The sequence below is a fragment of the Helianthus annuus genome, chromosome 14 (genome assembly GCF_002127325.2).
Source record: "Helianthus annuus cultivar XRQ/B chromosome 14, HanXRQr2.0-SUNRISE, whole genome shotgun sequence".
Lineage (NCBI taxonomy): Eukaryota > Viridiplantae > Streptophyta > Magnoliopsida > Asterales > Asteraceae > Helianthus > Helianthus annuus.
In genome coordinates, this window is record NC_035446.2 from 142602965 (window position 1) to 142625036 (window position 22072).

The 22072-nt window shown below is 38.1% G+C and overlaps 2 protein-coding genes across 2 annotated transcripts; both read left to right on the forward strand.

The window, feature by feature from the left end:
- Positions 1-297: 297 nt before the first annotated feature.
- On the forward strand, positions 298-4933 carry LOC110904067 (shaggy-related protein kinase epsilon). The gene is made up of 12 exons (XM_022149870.2): positions 298-578; positions 2321-2510; positions 2630-2722; positions 2964-3023; positions 3146-3418; positions 3541-3669; positions 3767-3907; positions 3990-4040; positions 4123-4218; positions 4294-4377; positions 4459-4561; positions 4653-4933. Exons 2-12 carry the CDS (start codon positions 2388-2390, stop codon positions 4733-4735), a joined length of 1236 nt encoding a protein of 411 aa, XP_022005562.1. The 5' UTR covers positions 298-578; positions 2321-2387; the 3' UTR covers positions 4736-4933.
- A 4651-nt stretch (positions 4934-9584) lies between these two features.
- On the forward strand, positions 9585-14738 carry LOC110904068 (DEAD-box ATP-dependent RNA helicase 14). Its single transcript, XM_022149871.2, has 9 exons — positions 9585-9860; positions 10496-10828; positions 11310-11471; positions 11806-11874; positions 11965-12234; positions 12332-12682; positions 12765-13042; positions 13466-13780; positions 14283-14738. The coding sequence occupies exons 2-9, from the start codon at positions 10520-10522 to the stop codon at positions 14464-14466; spliced, it is 1938 nt and encodes a 645-aa protein (XP_022005563.1). The 5' UTR covers positions 9585-9860; positions 10496-10519; the 3' UTR covers positions 14467-14738.
- The last annotated feature ends 7334 nt before the right edge of the window (positions 14739-22072 follow it).

Genomic DNA, 22072 nt, shown 5'->3' on the forward strand with positions numbered 1-22072 from the left:
AAAAAAAAAAACTCTCTCCAAAATACAGTTAATACTTTGATGTTACTTGTCTTTATTGATCCAGTCAGTCAATCAACGGTATTAATTATTTGAATTAAAGATTTAAAAGCTTAAAGCTACCACATTATTCAGTACTACAAACACCGCACCCTCATCCAACCGTTAAACCTTTATTCAACCAGATCAACGGCTACCACACACCAAACTGCTACATTTACACCATTCAACAACTTCCACGTGCTCCATGGGCCCACACCCCACACAGCCCTATGTATACCACGGACCCCTAAACTCGCTCCAAAACATATTCCATAAACACATTTCAAGTCCGCCTGCAACAACAAATCAAAATTGGGGAAAAACATTCAACCTAATTCCGCCAAGATACAGAGAGATTATCGAGTCTCATATGGTCAAAACTTGTATGCAAAATCACTGAAGCTTCGTAAAAGTTCATAGATGCCGGCTTAATTTCATCCCTGCAGAAGCGGTTTCAATTTTTAGGGTTTTTTTTGGTCTGGTGGTGAATTTGATCGGCGTTTTGTAGATTACGAGCTGTTTTTAGCTGCAATTTATAGGTACGGATACTAATTTTTTATTTTTGCCTGCGTTTTGGATTAAGTTAGCTAGTTTATGTGATTTGTGGATGGATCAGAACTTTGAGTATGATTTTGTGAAAGGTTTAAGCTCATAATCGAACTTTGGACCTCAAAAATTGTGGAATTAGTTTCTGTCATTAGGTTATTGTTATCTCATTTGGACGCTGGTTGTTGGTGTTTTGAATTTAGGTCTTCACATTTATGAAAAGAAGGGGATTTTAGAGGGAAATTTACCTATAAAGAAAGAGGAGTGTATAGACTACAGATACCGATATAAGTCAGGAAAATATATTTTGAAAGAGTACAAGCATAACAATGCACACCGATGAAACTAGTTGCTGAATACCGAGTATGAATTTAAAAACTTAAATACAGGTATGCAATATAGTAGTATAATGCCATATGTATATAAACCCTTAACCCTGTGCATTGTTATACTTGTATTCTTTCAACATATACTTTCCTTCAGAAAGTAGTTGAATTTGAAAAGGCTGCAGAGTGCAGAGATATCTAATTGTTTAGGAGATCATTAGTTATGGTCTAAAATTACATGTAAATTTGTTATAGTCATCACTTTATCAGACATAGTGAAGTTTTTGACAAGCCGAAAGCCCGAAAATAACAGCAGCTTTCAACAGAAAATAAAGGATGAAAAAAGGAGATGGAAGAAGCATCACAGCTAACAATACCATTTAGTGAAATAACTTTTTTAGGGACTTAATAAGTACCAGCTGTGCTCTAGGTGTTTACCCATATCATAATTTTTATGGGTCCCATAATAGAATTTATGCTAGAAGGTTCATGTAGATGGTGCGTGGCTAACAACCTGGATGAGATGCCGCTGCCAACATATATCAAAGTTTCACCCATGATTAATTTTCTTTAATTTGTCTTGGTCAACCACTTAAACCTTTTGTTTTATTATTTATCTCACATCCTGGATGAGATGCCGCTCCACATGACACAAATTGTACCATTTAATGAAATGAGTTTCAACGAATCTAACAATTGCTTTGTATCTTAGTACTTATGCATGGTGTCCTGGACATGCGTCATGTTGCATGTTCCAAAGCAATATTTTTTTTTTGTCACAATTAATAACTTAGTGTAAGCAAATGTGATTCATGTTTATTATTGTAGTAGTCTAGTAGAGTGCAAAATGAAACTAGATGATCATTGGTTACCACTAAAACTCAAGAATAACAATACAATTGTTAAGCAAAAGATGACTTACGCAACAGTCAGTTTAGTGTGACTGTCTTATCACAATTAGATAACGATCATAACATAGCGTGATCTTATATGAAAAAAATAACAAAAAGGTTTCAATGTTTCATACATATTTATTAATATTTGTATATATTAGTTATAGTTGCAACTTGCAAGTGTCTAGTATGTGAAACAAACTAAGTACTAACAACAATAAATCTTGTTTACAAAGGTAATTGTGTCAATATGTTATAATGATTACCAAGATTTCTGGATATAAACCCTGTCAAAAAGGAATAAATGTGATTATTTTAGGGGGATAATAGTATGTGAGTATATGAGTTTGGTTCGAAGACCCAAAAACTTTTAAGGAAAATAATCCAAAAAAGCAAATACTGTTTTACAGTGTCTAAATATCACACATTGCACCATGGCTTATGTACCTTTACATGATTGTGGAGTAGATGTACCATAGTGTTCTCATATGTCATAGTGGTTTTGTCATTATACAGATGTTTGTTACCATGCGCGATGCATAAGTGATAAAACGTCAATTTCTCAATTTGGTGTTCCACAATTATGGCTTCTGGTGGAAATATGGCTCCACCAACAGTTGAAAAGGTTGATGGTGATTCAATGTTTGTTGACAAACTGCCCGAGGAAATCAATGAAATGAAAATTAAAGATGAGAAGGTGGAAAAGGTTGTTGCTCTTGCCTCTTGGTATCTTTGTCGTAATTTTTTCATTACTTTAAGTCTTTACTTCTATGTCCATTGGATGCATCTCTACTACAGTTTTCTCATAAAACTCGCCTCTTGTAGGAAATGGAGGCAACTGTGGTGGATGGAAATGGCACTGAAACCGGTCATATTATTGTTACGACTATCGGAGGAAGAAATGGTCAACCCAAACAGGTAACTGTCATTCACTTTGTTATTAATTGGTCTTTATTAGCGTTCTCGTTTCATGGTTCTATTTACGTGGATTGTTTGTTTTGTACTTATCGGGTTAATAAACAAACGTACTCAAGATATTGTGTTTAATGTTGGGCATAGGTAGCACTTTAGGAGTACATGCATACTTTATTCCATTTGTTGTTCAAGTACTTTCTGATTTTTTTTTTTAATTTTTAACTTATTTTTACTGTTCTTTCAGACAATAAGCTACATGGCTGAGCGAGTGGTTGGCCAAGGTTCTTTTGGAATTGTGTTTCAGGTAATACTTTAAAAGACAGCTGTGAATTGTCCTAAACTTTTACATTTCCATAAACGATTTGGGTGTCAAATACGCTTTTGCTTCCTAAATGTATGTTACTCATCAAGTTTTAATATCTGCAGGCCAAATGCTTAGAAACTGGAGAAGCTGTTGCAATTAAAAAAGTATTGCAGGATAAACGATACAAAAATCGGGAATTGCAAACGATGCGGCTTCTTGATCACCCCAATGTTGTTTCACTTAAACATTGCTTCTTTTCAACCACAGACAAAGATGAGCTTTATCTCAATCTAGTTCTAGAATATGTCCCAGAGACTGCTTATCGTGTAGCTAGACACTATAGTAAGGCCAATCAGAGGATGCCCTTGATTTACGTCAAACTATACACCTATCAGGTATGTTACATTCATTTCTCTGTTCGCGTAGCCTGTTGTTAGTCTTAATATCTTCCTATGCTTTTATTTCTGTTTAGAACTCGTAATTATATCATAAATCTAAATACCCTGGTGTCTTTCAGATTTTCAGAGCACTCGCGTATATTCATGCAATTGGTGTCTGCCACCGGGACATAAAGCCTCAAAATCTTCTGGTGAATCCACATACTCACCAGCTCAAACTCTGTGACTTTGGAAGTGCAAAAGTTTTGGTAATAAGTTTGTCTGGTTATGAATTGCAATGTTATCGTTATCTATATAAAGTTTTAGGAAGTTGATCTTATTATTGATGTCTTGTCTGCAATATAGGTGAAAGGTGAACCAAATATATCATATATATGTTCCCGATATTACCGTGCTCCTGAACTTATTTTTGGGGCAACCGAATACACAACTGCAATTGATGTATGGTCAGTTGGTTGTGTTCTTGCTGAACTGCTTCTAGGACAGGTTCTTACCCATAATAACATCCTCCTTCTAATTGTGATTTTTTTTAATTATTATTATTTACGTTTTCCTTTGTGCCTTTTAGCCTCTTTTCCCAGGTGAGAGTGGAGTTGACCAACTTGTAGAGATCATCAAGGCAAGTTATATTCATCTTTTTAGATACAAAAAAGAATATATATATTTGAATTTTCTGAAATTAGTAATTCATGTGTTTATAGGTCCTTGGTACACCAACCCGTGAAGAAATCAAATGCATGAATCCAAACTACACAGAATTTAAGTTCCCACAAATCAAAGCTCACCCATGGCACAAAGTAAGATTATATATAATATTTCATACATACGTGCATATACATAAGATTATATATAAGATTTCATTTTATACATAGATTTTTCACAAGCGGACCCCACCAGAAGCTGTAGATCTTGTTTCAAGACTCCTCCAATATTCTCCGAACTTGAGGTGCAACGCTGTAAGTGCATCTTTCTTGATTAGATTTATATACAAATGGAAGATGAAGGAAGGTATAGTTGACTAACTTAATGTTCAACAGTTGGAGGCATGTATCCACCCGTTCTTTAACGAACTTCGTGATCCAAACACTCGTCTACCTAACGGCCGCCCTTTGCCACCCCTCTTTAATTTCAAGCCTCAAGGTTGGTTAGTTAGTTATTAGTTTCTTTGTTTTAATATGAGTTAGGTTATGTTATGTTAACAACAGCTTGGTTGATGATGGTAAATTAACAGAGCTAAAAGGGGCATCGTTGGAGCTTGTGGCTAAACTGATACCAGAGCATGCTCGTAAGCAGTGTGCCTTTCTTGGCTTTTAATTAAGTCACCGTTATTCACAAAATTATCATTATGTTGTAATATGTTATGTTATGTTTATTTTCAGATATGCTTATTTATTATTACTTTTAGTTTCCCTCAACTTATGCAATATGGTATTGTTGTATTATGTAAAAATAGATTGTGCTTGCTATCCCTAAATATTCTTCAATGTTATCAAATTAGTTATTTTTTGATAACCAATATGCAGTTAATATTCAAATCAAGTAATTTTATGAATTTTACAGCTCTTTGAACCGGAAGGTCACAACCCTTTGATAACCATTGTTGTGCGACTTATCCCAACCGGTGCATGAACGGTTCATTTCATGAAATCAACCCAACAAGCAATAGAAAACAACACATTTCTATTGTCATTTTGAAAATATTCCCACCACAATAACGAGTTAATTCATGATTTTCTGAAGAGCATTTGGCAGTTTTACATGCATCAAATACAATATTTAGCAATCATGTTATAGGTGTCACTTGATCATTCTTATCATGTTGCATTTTTAATGTTGTGTTAAATAGATAAATCAAGAATGTTGAATAGGTTTTTTAGTGAAACCTTTCATGATGAACCATGACATGACTCCTTTATAATTGGTGCAACCTTTGGACCACAGAATCAGTTTAATACCAACTACCAAGACAAGACCGTGATAACCTCCATAAAAGTTTATAACTTTATAGGCTCTATAATAATAGGAGGTTACCAAAATGAAATGCAAGAGAAAGCAATAGACATTACATAAAATGCATGAAATTCATTTGCAGTAACATTTTCGTTAAATTTCTCTTCGTAATTACTCCAAAACGTTGATGGCATTCGTCTTATGCAACCGTGCCTCAAAAAGAGTGAGCACCAACAATGGCATTCGTCTTATGCAACCGTGCCTCAAAATGAGTGAGAACCAACAATACCACAATAAAATAAAGATTAGCGTAAAAATCTCTGTACTTTATACTTTTTTCATAAAATGACTACTAATTGCAAATTGAAGTTTCTTGTATGGAACATATACAAAAAAAAAGTCACTAAGGAAACTTTTTGTGTTTAGTCACTTCAACTTGATTCCCATGGCTACTCTTTCGACACAGTAGGATCACGGATACATTAGATTAAATATAGCTAAATGTAGGAAGATGATTACAACACAAAATATTGATCTCAGGATTTGTTGACTTCGTGGCTAGACTTTATGAACTTTGTGGTAAATCACCACAAAGAAAAAAAATGATTCATCACATGTTTGTTATAGTGGTTCATCTACTATGTAGGGCAACCATTGAAGAAATAAAATAAAATAACAATTTTATTAAGCAATATTAAGATTACAGTACATAAGTATGAAATGAATCAAACGGAAACAAAACACAATACAAAATCTAAACAAAACTAATAACAGATTACAACAACAACAAAAAACAAAAAAAAAAAAAAAAAAAAAACAAAACAAAAACAAAAACAAAGGGGACTGAGGCACGTGAAGAACACGTTTCCGTTAAAACAGATTTTGGGGCATCTAGGTGAACCCGTCTATTTCCTAGGTACAACTGTCAAAGCAGATTGTATTGTGAGGGATAGCCAAACACCTTGAAAACTACCTGAAACAAGAGCACGAAAAGAAGCAAACTTAGGGAATTCTTTAATGTTTGTGGGCGGTGTCTGGACCATACGAAATCTCTTATTTTAAAGTCTTGATTGATTTCAGAATTCAATTAACTCAGCCAGGAAGTAAGAAACTAAAGGATCTTGAACACACTAGTTAACCACGCCAGCCATAGGGCTCGAGCCGCACCCAAAAATAGTAGAGGCGGCTACAAGCGGATCGCGGCGATGCGAGCGTGCGAAGTGCAAAGTGTGCCATCAAAAATCTCATTGCCCTCGTCACGGTCCCGGACCGGACGCGTGCGTGTGTCAGGTGTTTCACAATCTCACTTGTTCTCACTTTTCATACCCTAAGCCACAAAGCAATTTCCACTAAAGAGACAAGGCTACGACACGTCCCCAAACACTTTCCATGCTTGGGATGCACGCACCTAGCTTGTTCTCTTGGTTGTTTTAGGACTTAGAGTAATACCAAGTAGCTTCCAAGAATCAAAGTAACATAACCCCGCCTCTCCTCAAACATTTGCCATGTTGGGTATTACACGCCCGGGTTATTCTTACTTGGCTACTTGACGAACTTAGTTAGTTTATCCTCATTCATGACCAACCGGGTCATCAACTAAGTTGATGACTTTGTGCTTTGATGAATCATACAATGAGGTTAACCATACCTTTATGCTTGACTTATATGATAATACATGATGGACTATACTATATAATATATATTTACTAACCAAATTCTTGATACTAATCAGATTATGGTTAGATGTCAAGGACTTAGGTTATATTATCTTCGTTTATAAACTCCTCGTTTGTGATTCTAATGGGCAAGTTAGGACCCATGAAAACACATGAAAACTTAGTGTCCAAACGAGTATTTAGACAAGATATATTTTCGTGTACATATACTTTTAAACTTAATTCCGAATCCAACTCTTTACAAACCCCGAATAGTCACACACCTTTGTTTCCCCAATGTAAGATAACTTTGGTGCTCCACTCTCAATAACTTGTCAACTCCTGTGTAATCGGAATGCTTAGCAAACTGTGAGTGTACATGAACCCTTTTATTTTTAACACTTTTGGGAGCAATACATATAATTTATCAAACACACGCAATCACATACAAACATGCTTGACACAAACAAACAATTCGTTATGCATCCTTAATACGTTATGCTAGAATTCATACATGCTAGAAACTTTATTTGCACTATACTTTGTCATTGACTTCGTACAAGCCTCCCTTAACATGTATAACGTTATAGGAGTAACACACTGCCTGTATTCTTGATGTCATGTTAAGTCATAAAAAACGGTCTTGTCGTTGCGACGACAAGATTACGCTAGTGGGAAACTTTGGTTTGACAAGTAGGAGATGCATGCTAGTATTGTTATGATATGTTTTAGATTACGTTTATGCCATGTGGATTCGTTTAACTGTTTTTATACTTATGTTAGTAAATCAAACTCATATGCTCGCCAATACTTTATGTGTTGACATGTATGTGGATTCGTTTAACCGTTTTTATACTTATGCTAGTAAATCAAACTCATATGCTCGGCAATACTTTATGTGTTGACATGTACTTTAATATGTATGGTAGGAATTTGATGATGAGACATTGAAAGAAATCTAGTAGGATAACTAGAAACACACTTTAATTTAGCACTTGTTTTGTATTTTGTTTCCTTGTTCGAGTGTGTTGTACTTTATTTACAAACAATGTATTTTTTCCGTTTTAGAAATGAAATGAAATTTTGATTATTAAATAGTTGTCGCAAATAGTCGTCATGAAGTCTCTTGCAATCTCGTTTTCGTCTCACTCCGATATTTCCGTCATCGATTAGGGTGTAACACATAGGAATACATTTCTGTAGACAATTCTAATTATAGATCGATAAAACATTTATCTCTCCACCTATGTGGGACAAACACAATTTCCCACACATTAGGTCCCAACACACAAACTTAATGTACAAGATCTCTTATTCATCTTGACTTAATTATTAAATAACCATTATATTCAGGGGCGGACTTAAAAGGTTAGTAGGGGTAGCACGGGCTACCCCTCAAACCCGTCTTCGTAGTGTAAAAATACCCCTTAACTCCGTTTCCGTAGTGTAAAAATTTGTCTCCGTTACACAAAGGATACCCCTGGTCAAAAAAATAAAAAAAAATGGGATACCTCTAAATTTTTGGGCTAGTTCCGCCACTGATTATATTAATCAGTAATATAATATTATTTATAAAATTTCGAACACTATAGATATATCTACCAAATGAAATGCTAGTATTAGTGATATTAAGATTTTATGTATGAGAATTATTAGTGAACGAGTAATCATTTCAGAACCAATAATATGTTAAGAACCATAAGAAACGTATTTAATATTGTATTATTTAATTATTATATAAGTTGACTAAAATGCATGTAGATTTTTACATTTTTTAGATTTATATAAATATATATTATTGATAGTATTTTATGTGAATGCATCACATAAACTATATGTACATTTTTATCATTCTTTTTTTTCTAAATTCAGGAGAAGAAGATAGAATCAAAGGAGTGTGAAGAGATAAATAAACATTTCTATATCACTTTTACATTTTCATTCAATCAAAAAATACACATATTATACATTTCTCACGGTTCTCAATGTATTCTTAATTTAAAAAAAGAGACGTCCTTACCATTAAACCATTGAGGGAGTCCTTGCAAAGAATACAAATGTATTATGATGACGTTCTAATCCATGGTAAATCATAAACTGTTACATTGTAATTTAAAACACTGATTATACAAATAATTTATGGTTTATGAGTTTTAATTTTTAATTCATACATGTTTTTTACTTTTATTTTCTTAGAAGAAAAGCCCGTAGATCAAATTATATTCTAATTAGTATTAGTAGTAGTATTATCTTTTATGTTTACACACTTTTCACGGTTCTCAACATACTATTGATTTTGAAAATGACGTATACTTATCACTAAATACATATCAAAGAAAAAAAAAAACAGATTGGAAGGATGAGGGAGTACACCTCTAAAAAATAAATGTGTATTACACTAATCTTCTAATTCATGGTAAATAAATCACTAAATCATAAGCTTTTACATTTTAATTTTAACACTTTATAGTTATACAAATAAATTACATTTCTAAGTTTTAACCCATGGTGTTATACAAATAAATTACATTTCTAAGTTTTAACCCATACTTGTTTTTGTACCATTTAACTTTTTTTTTTTTTGGAAAAAAGGCTCGTGGATCAAAGCATATTCTGATTTCCTCCTCTAGTAACCATACCACACCTTCGATCGTTCATTTCTCTCTACGCTTCTCCGGCGAAGCGACTTTTTCTCTCTGATTGACATGTCACCGGAGACAAAGAACATTTAGAGAGAGAGATTAACACTATTCTCCTTTCATCCTGCATTTTGATCTGTTTTATGACCTAATAATTCATCGCTGCTTCAGGCATTTCAATCGACACACCTTCAGGTAGCATTTTTGTTTCATATTGTTCCGTTTTGTTTACCATTCGTCTAAAATTAGGGTTTCGGTGTGGATGACGTTGTAATGTGAAGATTTAGGCTCGTTGATAAAACCCTAGGCTAAATACGTGTACGTATATCGTGAAATAGTGTTCGTATTAGGGTTTATTGCGTTTACGATGAGTTCGTGCTTGTTTTAAATGATTTTTTAGAGGTTTTGGGAGGTGAAAGGTTTTGGTTAAGCGTGACGTCATTGTGTATTGCACGCGTGTAAGGTGATTTTAGTTGTGCATGTTGATAATTTGTTTTTTATGTAATCGGAGGTAGGTAGGTGATTTGGATGTGAATAATCGTAAGAATGTTTCGTTTTGTTTCGGTTTAGAAGACGAACAGGTGTTGTATGCCTACGGTTGATTATTTGTTTAGTATTTTGAATTTGGGGGTTTTTGTTATGGTTTTATGAGAGATAGTGTTTGGTATTTACATTTTGTATATATGTTGTCTAGGGTTTTGTTGAAGCTTCAGAACCACATGTTTGTTCAGCTAGGCTGCTTGCTTCGTTATCATTTATTGCAAATGAAAATGTTATTTTGGTATTTACATTTACGTTTAGTGGTTGATTTGTTAAGTTATGCTGTGTAGTGTACTTGAGATTGGTTTGCTGATATGGCTGCTGCTGCTGCAACTACAACCTCTGCTGGTCCACGCTACGCACCGGCGGATCCTACGCTTCCAAAGCCATGGAGAGGCCTAGTAGATGGTAGAACTGGGAATCTCTACTTTTGGAATCCCGAAACTAATGTTACCCAATATCAGAGGCCCACGCCTCCACCAGAAACGCAGTCATCGGATAACTTAAATTCGGCGAATCCTTCTGAACAATGTCATGATGACGGTATTGCTGGTGATGATGTTAGGCATGAAAGCAGCGGCAATGGTGAATCAAAATTTTCTTCCGACACTAAAGGTCATGAGGTTTGTGCGCTCTACCTGCCTCTCTTAAGTATGTTTTTAGTTATGGAATCATCTACATTTATAACTTATAGACATTTGTAAAATGCATACTTTTAGATTCATTGGGACATTTTTTACAGTCAGAAAAAGCGGGTATCACATTAAGACTAATTTACTGTCAGAAAAAAAGGATTGCATGAAGTTGTTATTCAGTTTTTTAAGGCTGCATGAATATGTTTGTATTTACTTGATATGATTATAGGCCTGCTATTTGTATGCATACCTTTGTCATATATTGGCGCATGTAATGAGCTCTCGGCGCCTTTTAAATTATTATGTTTTATATATGGATGTTTGTATGTCTAACATTATCGTTAGTGTAAAACATTTGAAGTTTCTTTGAACTTTTGATGTTTACTTATTTTCTATAGGCTGTTTTGTTTTCATGATACTTTGTGGTGGTTTTAAGACAACCATAATTCTTGTTTTAATCTTATGTTAGACAACAAATGGCGGGACTGATGATACCCCGATAGAGACAGTTGACTTTGGACAGAAAGAAACTCCTGCTTTGACTCCCGTTCCATCAGTTGACTTTGGACAGAAAGAAACTCCTGCTTTATCCCCAGATGCTTATCGCCGGCGGCATGAAATAACTGTATCTGTAAGTACCAGTTACTCTACATTGTTGAATCAATAGAAGCTACCTTTACGGTTAAAGCATCAAGTTTGGTTATAACTTTACGAAGTGATTTGTTTTTTTGTCGCGATGACTGATGATAGCGTAATAACTAAAATCAAACAGATTTTCTTATTAAAATTTTAAATTGGGACATTACACATACATGACTTTAAGACGAGAACAAAGAAATCTAGTAAATGAGCATGCCAATTGTTTAATTTTTAATCTGTGTTAGATGGTATATTTTATATAATTATGGTGTTTTGATGTATTTGTTTTGTTTTCAAGTTGCTGATACTTGGCCTTACATCTTCAGGGAACCAATGTGCCTCCACCTTTTATAGCATTTAAAGATACTGGGTTTCCCGCTGAGTTACTCAGAGAGGTATCACTTTTCGAAGGACTGATTTCGTACATACTCATATGTGGTGGATCAAATCGTATATCTAAAAGATAATACCTTTGATTTTTGTAGGTACTCAAGGCTGGATTTTCTGCCCCAACTCCCATACAAGCACAGTCATGGCCCATTGCGCTCCAAAATCGTGATATTGTAGCAGTTGCCAAAACCGGATCCGGAAAGACATTAGGCTACTTGATTCCTGGATTCGCGCATCTTAAACGAGCCGGGAAGAATCCTAAAATGGGTCCCACTGTTTTGGTTTTGTCACCCACTAGAGAATTGGCTACACAGATACAAGATGAAGCGATCAAATTTGGAAAATCATTGAAAATAGATTGCACGGTATGTTGCTAATTGTTTTATTAGTTTTTGAATTTAATGCAGACGAGATTAATTTAATAGTGGAACTAATATATCTTATTTGTTTTTTTAATGGAAGTGTTTATATGGAGGAGCACCAAAGGGTCCTCAACTAAGAGAGCTGGACCATGGCACGGACATTGTGGTTGCGACACCTGGCCGTTTGAATGATATTCTTGAAATGAAAAGGGTCAGCCTTAGTCAGGTTAGTTACTTGGTGTTAGACGAGGCGGACCGAATGTTGGACATGGGATTTGAACCTCAAATAAGGAAAATAGTTAATGCAGTCCCCACACGTCGTCAAACTCTTATGTACACTGCCACCTGGCCAAAGGAGGTTCGAAAAATTGCAGCTGATTTTATGGTTAATCCAGTCCAAGTCAATATTGGAAATATTGATGAACTTGTTGCCAATAAATCCATTACACAGGTATGAACTATGAATGCATGATCTCTAAAGAATGTTCTATTCTTGTTCTTGATGATATCATCATATTTATGTGCATTTGCAGCATGTTGAGGTATTGACTTACAATGAGAAACGCCGACGCTTAGAGCAGATACTTGGATCTCAACAACCAGGATCTAAAATAATTATATTTTGTTCAACAAAAAAAATGTGTGATGTGCTGGCACGACATTTGAATCAGCCGTTTGGTGCTGCTGCAATTCATGGAGATAAAAATCAGAGTGAAAGAGATTCTGTGCTGAGCCAGTTTCGGTCAGGCAAGTCTCCTGTGCTTGTTGCAACTGATGTTGCCGCTCGTGGTCTGGATGTCAAAGATATCAGGTTTGTTATGGCTTTTTAGAGTAAAATGTTATTTTTGTTCCGAGGTTTGGCCAGTTTTGCGACTTTCGTCCAAAGGTTTGTTTTTCCGCATCTGGATCTAAAAGGTTTGAAATCTTGTCGTTTTCATCCGGCTCGTTAACTTCATTCATTTTTCTCCGTTAAGGCAGGGATATTTTTCGTTTTTTTTAAACGGAGAACATCCCTACCTTAACGGAGAAATATAGATGGAGTTAACGAGCCGGATGAAAATGGCAGAATTTCAAACCTTTTGGATCCAGATGTGGAAAAACAAACCTTTGAATGAAAGTTGCAAAACTCGTCAAACCTCAGGGACGAAAATGGCATTTGACTCGGTTTTTTAAGTTCTTATGTATTGAAAATGTACGTCTTTTTTTAGTAAATTAATGTTGATTGGCTTAAAAGGGTGGTGGTGAACTATGATTTCCCGACGGGAGTGGAGGATTATGTACACCGCATTGGAAGAACAGGGAGGGCAGGTGCTACAGGAGAGGCGTACACGTTTTTTGGTGACCAAGATGCAAAGTATGCTTCAGAACTTGTTAAAGTTTTGGAAGGAGCAAATCAACGTGTTCCTCAAGAACTTCGGGAAATGGCTTCACGTGGTGGTGGAATGGGTGGAAGATCTAGGCGGTGGAACTCAGATGGAGATGGCGGTGGTTCTAGCTTTGGTGGTCGTGATGGTGGAGGATATGGTGGAAGGGGTAGCGGCCGTGACAGGTATGATAGCTATAAACCAATTTATTTAAAAAAAGAGTAAAATGCCATTTTCGTCCTTGAGGTTTGGCCAATTTTGCGACTTTCGTCCAAAGGTTTGGTTTTCCGCATCTGGATCCAAAAGGTTTGAAATCTTGCCATTTTCATCCGACTCGTTAACTCCATCCATTTTTTTCTCCGTTAAGTCAGGGGTATTTTCGTCTTTTTTTTCTAACTTAAAGGGCAATTTGGTCTTTTTCATTTTGTGTAAAAAGAACAAATACCCCTGAAAAAAAAAAACAAATTGCCCTTTTAAGTTAACAAAAAGACGAAAATACCCCTGAATGGCAAGATTTCAAACCATTTTTGGATTTAAATGCGGAAAAACACAGCTTTGGATGAAAGTTGCAAAACTGGCCAAACCTCAGGGATGAAAATGGCATTTTACTCTTAAAAAACACTTGGCACGGTTAAGAGTCTGCTTTTATATGGTCACACCAACCCTCAATTATATTCTTGATTGCAGTGACAATGGTGGTGGCGGGTATCAAAGTAAGAGTTTTCATGAAAGCGTGTCCAACAATGGTGGTGGATGGGGCGCGGCGCCACGTAGTCGTAGTCGTAGCCCAGAGAGGTTTGACAGTGGTGGTCCACCAAAAAGTTTTCACCAGCTTATGATGGAGAGAGCCCGGGCTCCACCTAGCACCTAAAAAATCTTTTAAGGTCACCACCAATCTGATGGTGGTGAATTTGAAAAAAGATGGTTGTGTCTTATTTTCTTATTTTGTGGCCTAATTAAGAAGTTGAACAAGAGCTGCTATATGTTATGATGTTTTGGGAGGTTCTAAGTTCTAACATAGGATGGTTTATTGTAAAGCTTTTGTATGCATCTAGATGGATATATGCGATGCTAATGTGGTCTAATTTTGTTCGATATGAAACCACACTATATGCTATGTGGTTTTCATTTCATTTTCTAGTTCCTAATTCTTGCAATATTTCATTACATATTTTCACCATTTTACTGATGGTGGCGAGATTACACGTTAACTATGACTACAATAACAATATTGTGACAAGAATAATCTAAATCTCAGGGTCAGGGATATGGACCATATAGTTTTGACAAGATCAACCGGCTTGACCTTTATCTAACCTGTTTAAGATAAGGTTACTTAAAAGGCTATTGGTCATAAATTTGAAATTGCCCCCTCTACATTACTACATTTCACATTCAGTTATGTGACTGACCATTTCTTGTTACATGTATGTTATTCCTTTTAATTTGGTTTGGACCACTACTATCCACATGTGGATGTTTGAGGCAACACAAGATATGCCATGCTCATAGCAAACATTCGGATGCAGAGAAAGGAATTTATGTGCCTTTCACCCATGCAGGAAATGAGGGTAGAAAATAAGCTCTCCCAAAGTGTTTATTTATTTATTTATGTATGAAATTAGATTATTATTGTAATATCAGAATCTTTTGTAATCACGTTAACATGTTTGCAGGATGACCAGTGGCGCGGCTTTATGGGGGTCAGGGGGGCCTCCCCCCCCCCCTCTCGCTCAGTAGTGTAATTTTTCCGAAAATTTCCAATTTTTTTTTGTAGTGTAAAATATTGGATTTTACCGAAAACTTTGTTTGGTAAGACGATATGGTTTGTAACTTTGTTTCACTTACGAGTGACATAGTTTATGTCACTTCATGCTACTGGGTATGGGTCATGATATATTGTTAACATGATATGATTACATACCCATATGTGGTTGATGTGTGTGCAGGGTGGATCTAGGCTTTCAAGACCAGTAGCATGTAATATGGTAATTATTTTTATGTGTTATGTATGTATCTAACATTTGATGGATATGCATTATTGGACCATGATAATTAGTTCAAAATAAAAAGTAGGGAGGTTTTGAAGTTGTTTTAAGCTTTCAGCATGAATTGTATCAAGATATTGCTTGCGTGATTACCATTGTGTATATTTCGACATTTTTGTTAATTTGGATGATCTAATATGAGCCCCTAAAAGTTATCTAAGTTATAGACATCTGAAAACCAAAACATGGTTATCCTGAAAAAATAATTCATGGATCCATCACTCCGTGTGTTTGGTTTGAGATCTTTTAACCTAATAGTTACTGGAAGATTTGTACGTCTCCAAAGAAGTTCCTGGTCTCAGTTCATTCCATTCCATTACATTTGACATAAACAAATCCTTATGGTTTAAAATGATAACAAACCGAGATGGGTTTCTCCAAAACAGCCACATACCCATGCTTTTAAAGAAACCGAGGAATTAAAGAGACCAAGAAGCCTCGTTTATTTGAAGCATTTCATAAAATAGTCTGCGCGCGTAACGCGCCTCATCCAGTCATCCACTCCAAAAGATCATCATGATAACTAAAGCACTGACACTCAAACGCGACATGATCCAGATAGGCCAGTAGAAGAATTATAGTTCTCATTTCTCAAAAGCCTAGCCAATAATAAGTTCGATTATAACAAATGATATAGTTTTACTCACGTAATTTTCAACAAATAATCTAAAGAATCAAATACATGGTATTAGATTGTAGTAAACTTATTTTTGGAAAATGGAGTAGACAATATGAAGTTAGCTACTTCTAGGTTGCTTTCAGTTTTGGGGTTTGCCATGGTTCACAACAAGTAGTGTGCAAGTGGCTAAACTTTGGTCGGATAATTATGGGCCGTTAATTAGATATACCCGCCCCAGAAAATATTCTCTTTCTTTTTTGTCCTTAATTCTACACTAGACAACATTCCTACTTCCCAAATATTCTTCTTACATTCCCTCACCCATCTTTTTTTATTATTATTTTTGAACAGCCAAACAAAACCATTTATTCAATCAGACACCCAATCTTTTATTTCCCAAGTAATTTAATTTATATATAGATAGAGATGGAAAAAATAGCGGTTTGGATTTTCAAACTGGTTCGTAACCCGACCTGACTTGCACTACCAAACTGGTTTGAGCTATATCTGTTTCAACCCGGCCTAGACCGCCAGTATTTATGCCGGTTCCCTCTCTCGTCACCCAAACTGGTTTCAACCTGAACTGGCTTGAGCCGGACTGGTTTAAACCTAACCCAAAAAATATATTTGTTTTTTTTAAATACCGGTTTTCCGTACCAGTTTATGACCCAAACGAATTTAAATAGGATTTGAATATTTTTAAACGAATTTAAATAGGATTTGAATATTTTTCACCAAAATCGGTTTATGACCCGGCCTAGTTTCTCCTCAAATCAGTTTTGACCAAAGTTGACGAAACCGGTTCGCTTTATACTATGTATAACAACTAGGTGATGCCCCGCCCGCGTTGCGGGGCGATGGCCGAATAATTCTCAATCAATTAAAAAAATACTACTATAATTTTGTCAGTAAAAAAACTAAAACGATGATAAGACTGTTTTTTTTTTGGCTCAGGGCAAAACTGCAATTTTTCAGGACTAATGAGCGAGTGTTAGGCAGCTCCTTGACAAGGAAAAAAATTAAATCGAGTCAACCAATAAAAAAAAGTTTTCTACTTTTGAGGGAAAAACTAAAACGATGGGAAAACATAATTTTGAACTGAGGGCGAAATCATAATTTTTATTCAGGGATAAAATCGTAAATTAAATGGACCAATGAAGGAGTGTCAGGCAGCTGCCGGCTTGACTGTAATTTTACACTGGGGGAAAAATTGTAATTTAACCAGGAAAACAATGAAAAACGATGGAGAAAATGTAAATTTAATTTGAGGGCAAAATCGTAGCGTGGCTATGAGGAAAAAAAAAAACTAATGGGAACACTGTAAATTTAAACGGGGCAAAATCGTAATTTTGAACCGAGGGCAAAATTGAATATTTTTGGTGGGAGAAGCGTAAATTTATTTTTAAGTAGGGGTATGATGAAACAATGGTTAACCGGGCAGGGTTAACACACTGGTCTCGTCAAGAAGGGTTAATCCCTTCCTCCCGAGGATCGCTGGCTGGATCACCGGTGGTTGATCTCCTGCACAAGGAAACAAGCCGTGACTTGTAACAAGGAGGATGGGGTGGGGGGTGCTCCTTGTTACCACTCTCCGGCGTGAGAATCAGTAGTTTGCTTGGGAAGCAAAGTAAGATAGTAGTAGTAGTGAGAGAGTTGTGAAGAGATACCTCAAACCTGGTTTGGGGTTGGTATTTATAGCCGAGGAGTGAAGGAGGATGATGATGGATGGACTGACGACGTGCTGCACCTTTGTAGGTGTGTCAGGCTTGTCGGTTGTGGAGGTTACGCCACGTCAGTCCATTGCTTACGTAGCTCTGACAGGTAACTGCCATTGGTGCCACTTGCACTGTGGTGTCAGTCCCACTTGTTGAGTGCATAGGACGCGGTGCAAGCCGCATCGCTGCATGCGGTAACGTCTGAAGTTACCGCGTCTCCTACTTGTGATCAAGGAATACGCGAGATGCGGTGCTAGCCGCATCGTCGTCCGCGGAGACTATTTGCCTGCATCCCTTGTCGTGACGAAAATGCCCATATGGTGCGGTGCCAGCCGCACCGTTATGTTCATCTTCTTCTATGCCTAAGGTAAGGCTTTCTTGTATTGACAGAAGTGTTCACTGGATGCGGTGCGAGGCCGCATCGCTGTGAATACTTCCGTTTTCATACACCAGATGTGATGCTATGTCGCATCACTCTACCGTTCTCATGTTCCATGTAAGTCCTCCTTCGTTACTAGATAGATTGGATTCAACCCTTGTGCCGACGCGTTCTCGCATGGGCACAAGTAGGTTGTTAGCTAGTGGGGGTTTTGATAAGGGTAATAGTCACTCGCGGTCGATGCTGACGCGAGATCTGGGACCATACCCCTTCAAGTCCCCCCAGTCTAGTGTTGCTGCCACATACAAGTTGTATGTGGGAGGAGTACTGGACTATGGTGTTTGGAAGGTAGTTTGGAGTCTGGAGAAGATCCTAGACCATGTGTGGTCTTTTCTGTATGTAAATCAAGCTGGAGGTCTGGAAGGGTCATCTGACGCCTCTTCCGTATCGGTGAAGGAATTTCGTCTGATGCGAAATTCTCAGCCGATTTATGTCACCAGGTGGCTTGCCACCTGTTGTTGTGCCGAAGGTCTCTTGGAGACTTTGTTAGTAATGCTGCACAAACTTCGAACCAACCTCTGAGATGGTGGTTTGAAGGTATGCACAGGCTTTCAACCTCTGAGAGGTGGTCTTGTCTTCAAACCAATTGTTGAATTGGTGCATGAAGAAGAAAAGAAACTTTGGATCAATCTCTGAGATCGGGATCAAAAGTAGTTGATGCTTGTAAGTGCTTTGCTCAAGCTCTATGTTCAGCATCTAGTCATGAGATGACGATCCGTTTTTTGTTGGGTTTTCGTGTTCGTCGTCATAGCTCTCTAGTAACCGCACGTCCTTTGCGGTTACCTCGTTGCGTCATTATTGGCCATGTTTGGTCGAACAATGTAGATTTGTACTATGGGTAAATAAACATGGTCATAGGCAAGGGTATGCCCACCATTGTTTATTCTATGCGGCCCATAGGCGGGCAAACAAAGTCATAAGCAGACTTGTTACCGCTGTTCGGACGCTTGCTGTTCGACAAGGGCTTGTTTAGAGCGCTTATCTGCGTTCTTTCTGGAGCCACTTACCTTCACGCTCCAATACCGAGTTTGCCTTGAAGTAGCTTCGCTCGGTGATGTGGAGTTAACTTGGCTCTTCCGTAGCAACCATTCTGCGGAAGCTATGGTTATGTCCGTAGCTACTCGTGAGTATCTGCGGTTTTGCATTCCCATATTCGCTCGAAGCGGGTGTGTTGCTCGGATGTAGCTCTTGAAGGTTCAGGAGACAGGGTTGCTGATGTGCGCGCGCGTACATTCCCTTCCTTCCTTATGTTAAAGAAGGTGTTCATGTACCCTCTGCGGTTGTGAACCGGACAGGAGGGATTTGAAGCTTGAAGAGAATGAAGGCGATGCGGTTTACCTGTGTCTGAGATGCGGTTGAGTCCAAAGAACAATGCTGGTTCTGAGCATCTGACACACCTGAACGGGCTCGTGTGTGTCATGTCCGCATATTCCACGTGTGCTCGTGGGTAGTGCGGATAGGTATTATACCCCCTTATAGTGTAGAGATATATATTTTTACCTATTTTTAGGGGTATGTTAAAAAACGACATGCGGTATGGGTTATCGTGCGGTATACCAGAGAAACCACATGCCGCTTATCATTGGATAATGTAGTTGCTTTTTGTTGCATACGTGGCTGATCTCACGTGTGAGTTGGTGGAAGTTGGTGAGATCTTCCTGGCATGTGCTGAAATGAAAGGACGTTTGCACTGCCCGAGGCATTAAATGCACTGTAGCAAAGAGTGTAAACGTCTCTCATGTCAGGCGCGTGGGCGGCCACGCGCGCGTGATAACCGTCAGCGAAAACGGCGCTTGACACGTGGTGTCGCGCGATTCGTTCTTTTTGAACGTGATGATTCGTTTTCTCCCTCCGCATTAATTGCGATGGGTATATAAGGGGAAACCGTTCGTGGTTTCCCCTCACTTGTTCGAAATTTCAAAAATTTGCCGGTGAGAGAAAACTTGTTCTTTGTCTTCTCCGACGATATTTCTTGAAGTTCCGGTGAGGTTTTTAGTTTTTCCACTCACGTTCTTTCATTTCCTCGATATTTTCTGATGGCTGAACCATCAAATCCACACAATGTGGAGGGTGAAAACCCAAAGCCATCCTCGCCGGTGGCGGCGGAGGAGGAGGAGGGAGGAAACGCCGGTGGTGGTTGCCCGGTGTTAAGGTGGACCAAGAAGTCTTTTGATCGTCTAATGCTTGACGTTCAAATGGCCCCTGAATATGGGGCAGTCTACCCATCGGAAGGTGACACCGGTGCCGATGATCCGGCCGGTTATGTGACGATGTGGGCATATTTTTTTGGTGACTGTAATCTCCGATTACCGTTGACTGTTTTTGTTGTCGAGGTTTTGGAGTGGTACAAGGTCCACATTTCTCAACTGAGTCCGTTTGGTATGATCCGGGTTCGAAATTTTGAATTCACCTTTCGTGCTCTTGGCATAGAGCCCACCGTTGGAGATTTCCGACGGTTTTATCAAATGACGGTGTCCTTGGGGTTCTTTTCTTTCCGTCAGCGAGATGGTAGTCCCAAGCTGATGACTCCTCCCAAGGGGATGACGATGTGGAAGAAGAAGTTCTTTTACATCAAGGCTGCTGCTATTGTTGCAAAGATGACGTTTCGGAATGTGACCGAGACGATCATAGCAGAGACCATTGCGGTCTCAAGTTTGAAAACTGTGGAGTGGTTTCCGCAGTTGCAGACCATTGAGTCTGTGAAGTTGACCAACACACAGTTGTGGGTGTTGCGCATGATGTTGTCAAGGAGGAACAAGAAGTCGAAGCCCGTGGTGCGGGAGAAAAGTGGTGGTACGTACTTTTCATTTGTTTAACTTTCTTATCCTTGTATGCGTTACTGACTTGTGCGTTTGTTATCAGAGGACGCTCCCGTATGGAGGATGTTTGCCCCGGATTTCCAGGGTCAGGTGGAAAAAGTTGTTTGTGCGGATGGCGAGGAGGAGTTTAATGTTATCATTCGAGATAACTTCCGGGTGCCTACTGAAGCCGTATTAGCAGTTGAGTTGCCGCGGGGCAAAGGTATGTTTAGGAATCCTTTATTCTTGTGATAACAATAATGGTTGCACTGACTCACCTCTTGCATGGTTTTCATGCAGGTGATCTTGGGGCCTTAGGGGACCCTGATGCGAAGGGTGTGCCTAAGAGGCAGACGGTGAAAGGCGTGCGCTTTCGCCAAAAGAAAATATCGGAGGTCACTGTTGTGCCTCATTTGGTACCGCAGGCGGCAGTTATCTCTCACTCTTCTTTTCGTAGATACTCGGATTATGTGATAGTATCTGATACCCTTGGGGGTTTGGGTACAGCTGCGGGCTCGCAGTCTGGTGCTGGGAAAAGGCCAGTAGAAGAGACGGCGGCTGGTGCCGGTGGACCGAAACGTCGGAGGCTGCAGTCTAAGAGGACTGTTCCGACATCGAAGAAACCTGCGGTTACCGTTGGTAAGTGTTGTTTAGCTGGTCTCACGTGTGATGTATAACATGTGTTTTGATAGCTATTTGATTTGGTTTTGCAGAGCTTCAAGATAAGGATTTCTCTATCTTTGATGCTCCAGAGTCACCCCCGCATGATGCGGGTGCGGGTGTGACTGAGGAACCGTCGACACCTCCTGTCAAGGTGGTGCCTGAGTCAACCGTGCGGAAGGATGGTACCGCAGAGAA

What these genes read in the sequence shown, in the direction of transcription:
- LOC110904068 (XM_022149871.2), top strand. Translation starts at nt 10,520, where the DNA reads ATGGCTGCTGCTGCTGCAACTACAACCTCTGCTGGTCCACGCTACGCA. An exon ending in CCGACACTAAAGGTCATGAG is followed by an intron (nt 10,829 to 11,309) that starts GTTTGTGCGCTC and finishes ATCTTATGTTAG; the next exon opens with ACAACAAATGGCGGGACTGA. An exon ending in AGGGGTAGCGGCCGTGACAG is followed by an intron (nt 13,781 to 14,282) that starts GTATGATAGCTA and finishes TCTTGATTGCAG; the next exon opens with TGACAATGGTGGTGGCGGGT.
- LOC110904067 (XM_022149870.2), top strand. Translation starts at nt 2,388, where the DNA reads ATGGCTTCTGGTGGAAATATGGCTCCACCAACAGTTGAAAAGGTTGAT. An exon ending in TTGGAAGTGCAAAAGTTTTG is followed by an intron (nt 3,670 to 3,766) that starts GTAATAAGTTTG and finishes TCTGCAATATAG; the next exon opens with GTGAAAGGTGAACCAAATAT. An exon ending in CTGAACTGCTTCTAGGACAG is followed by an intron (nt 3,908 to 3,989) that starts GTTCTTACCCAT and finishes TGTGCCTTTTAG; the next exon opens with CCTCTTTTCCCAGGTGAGAG.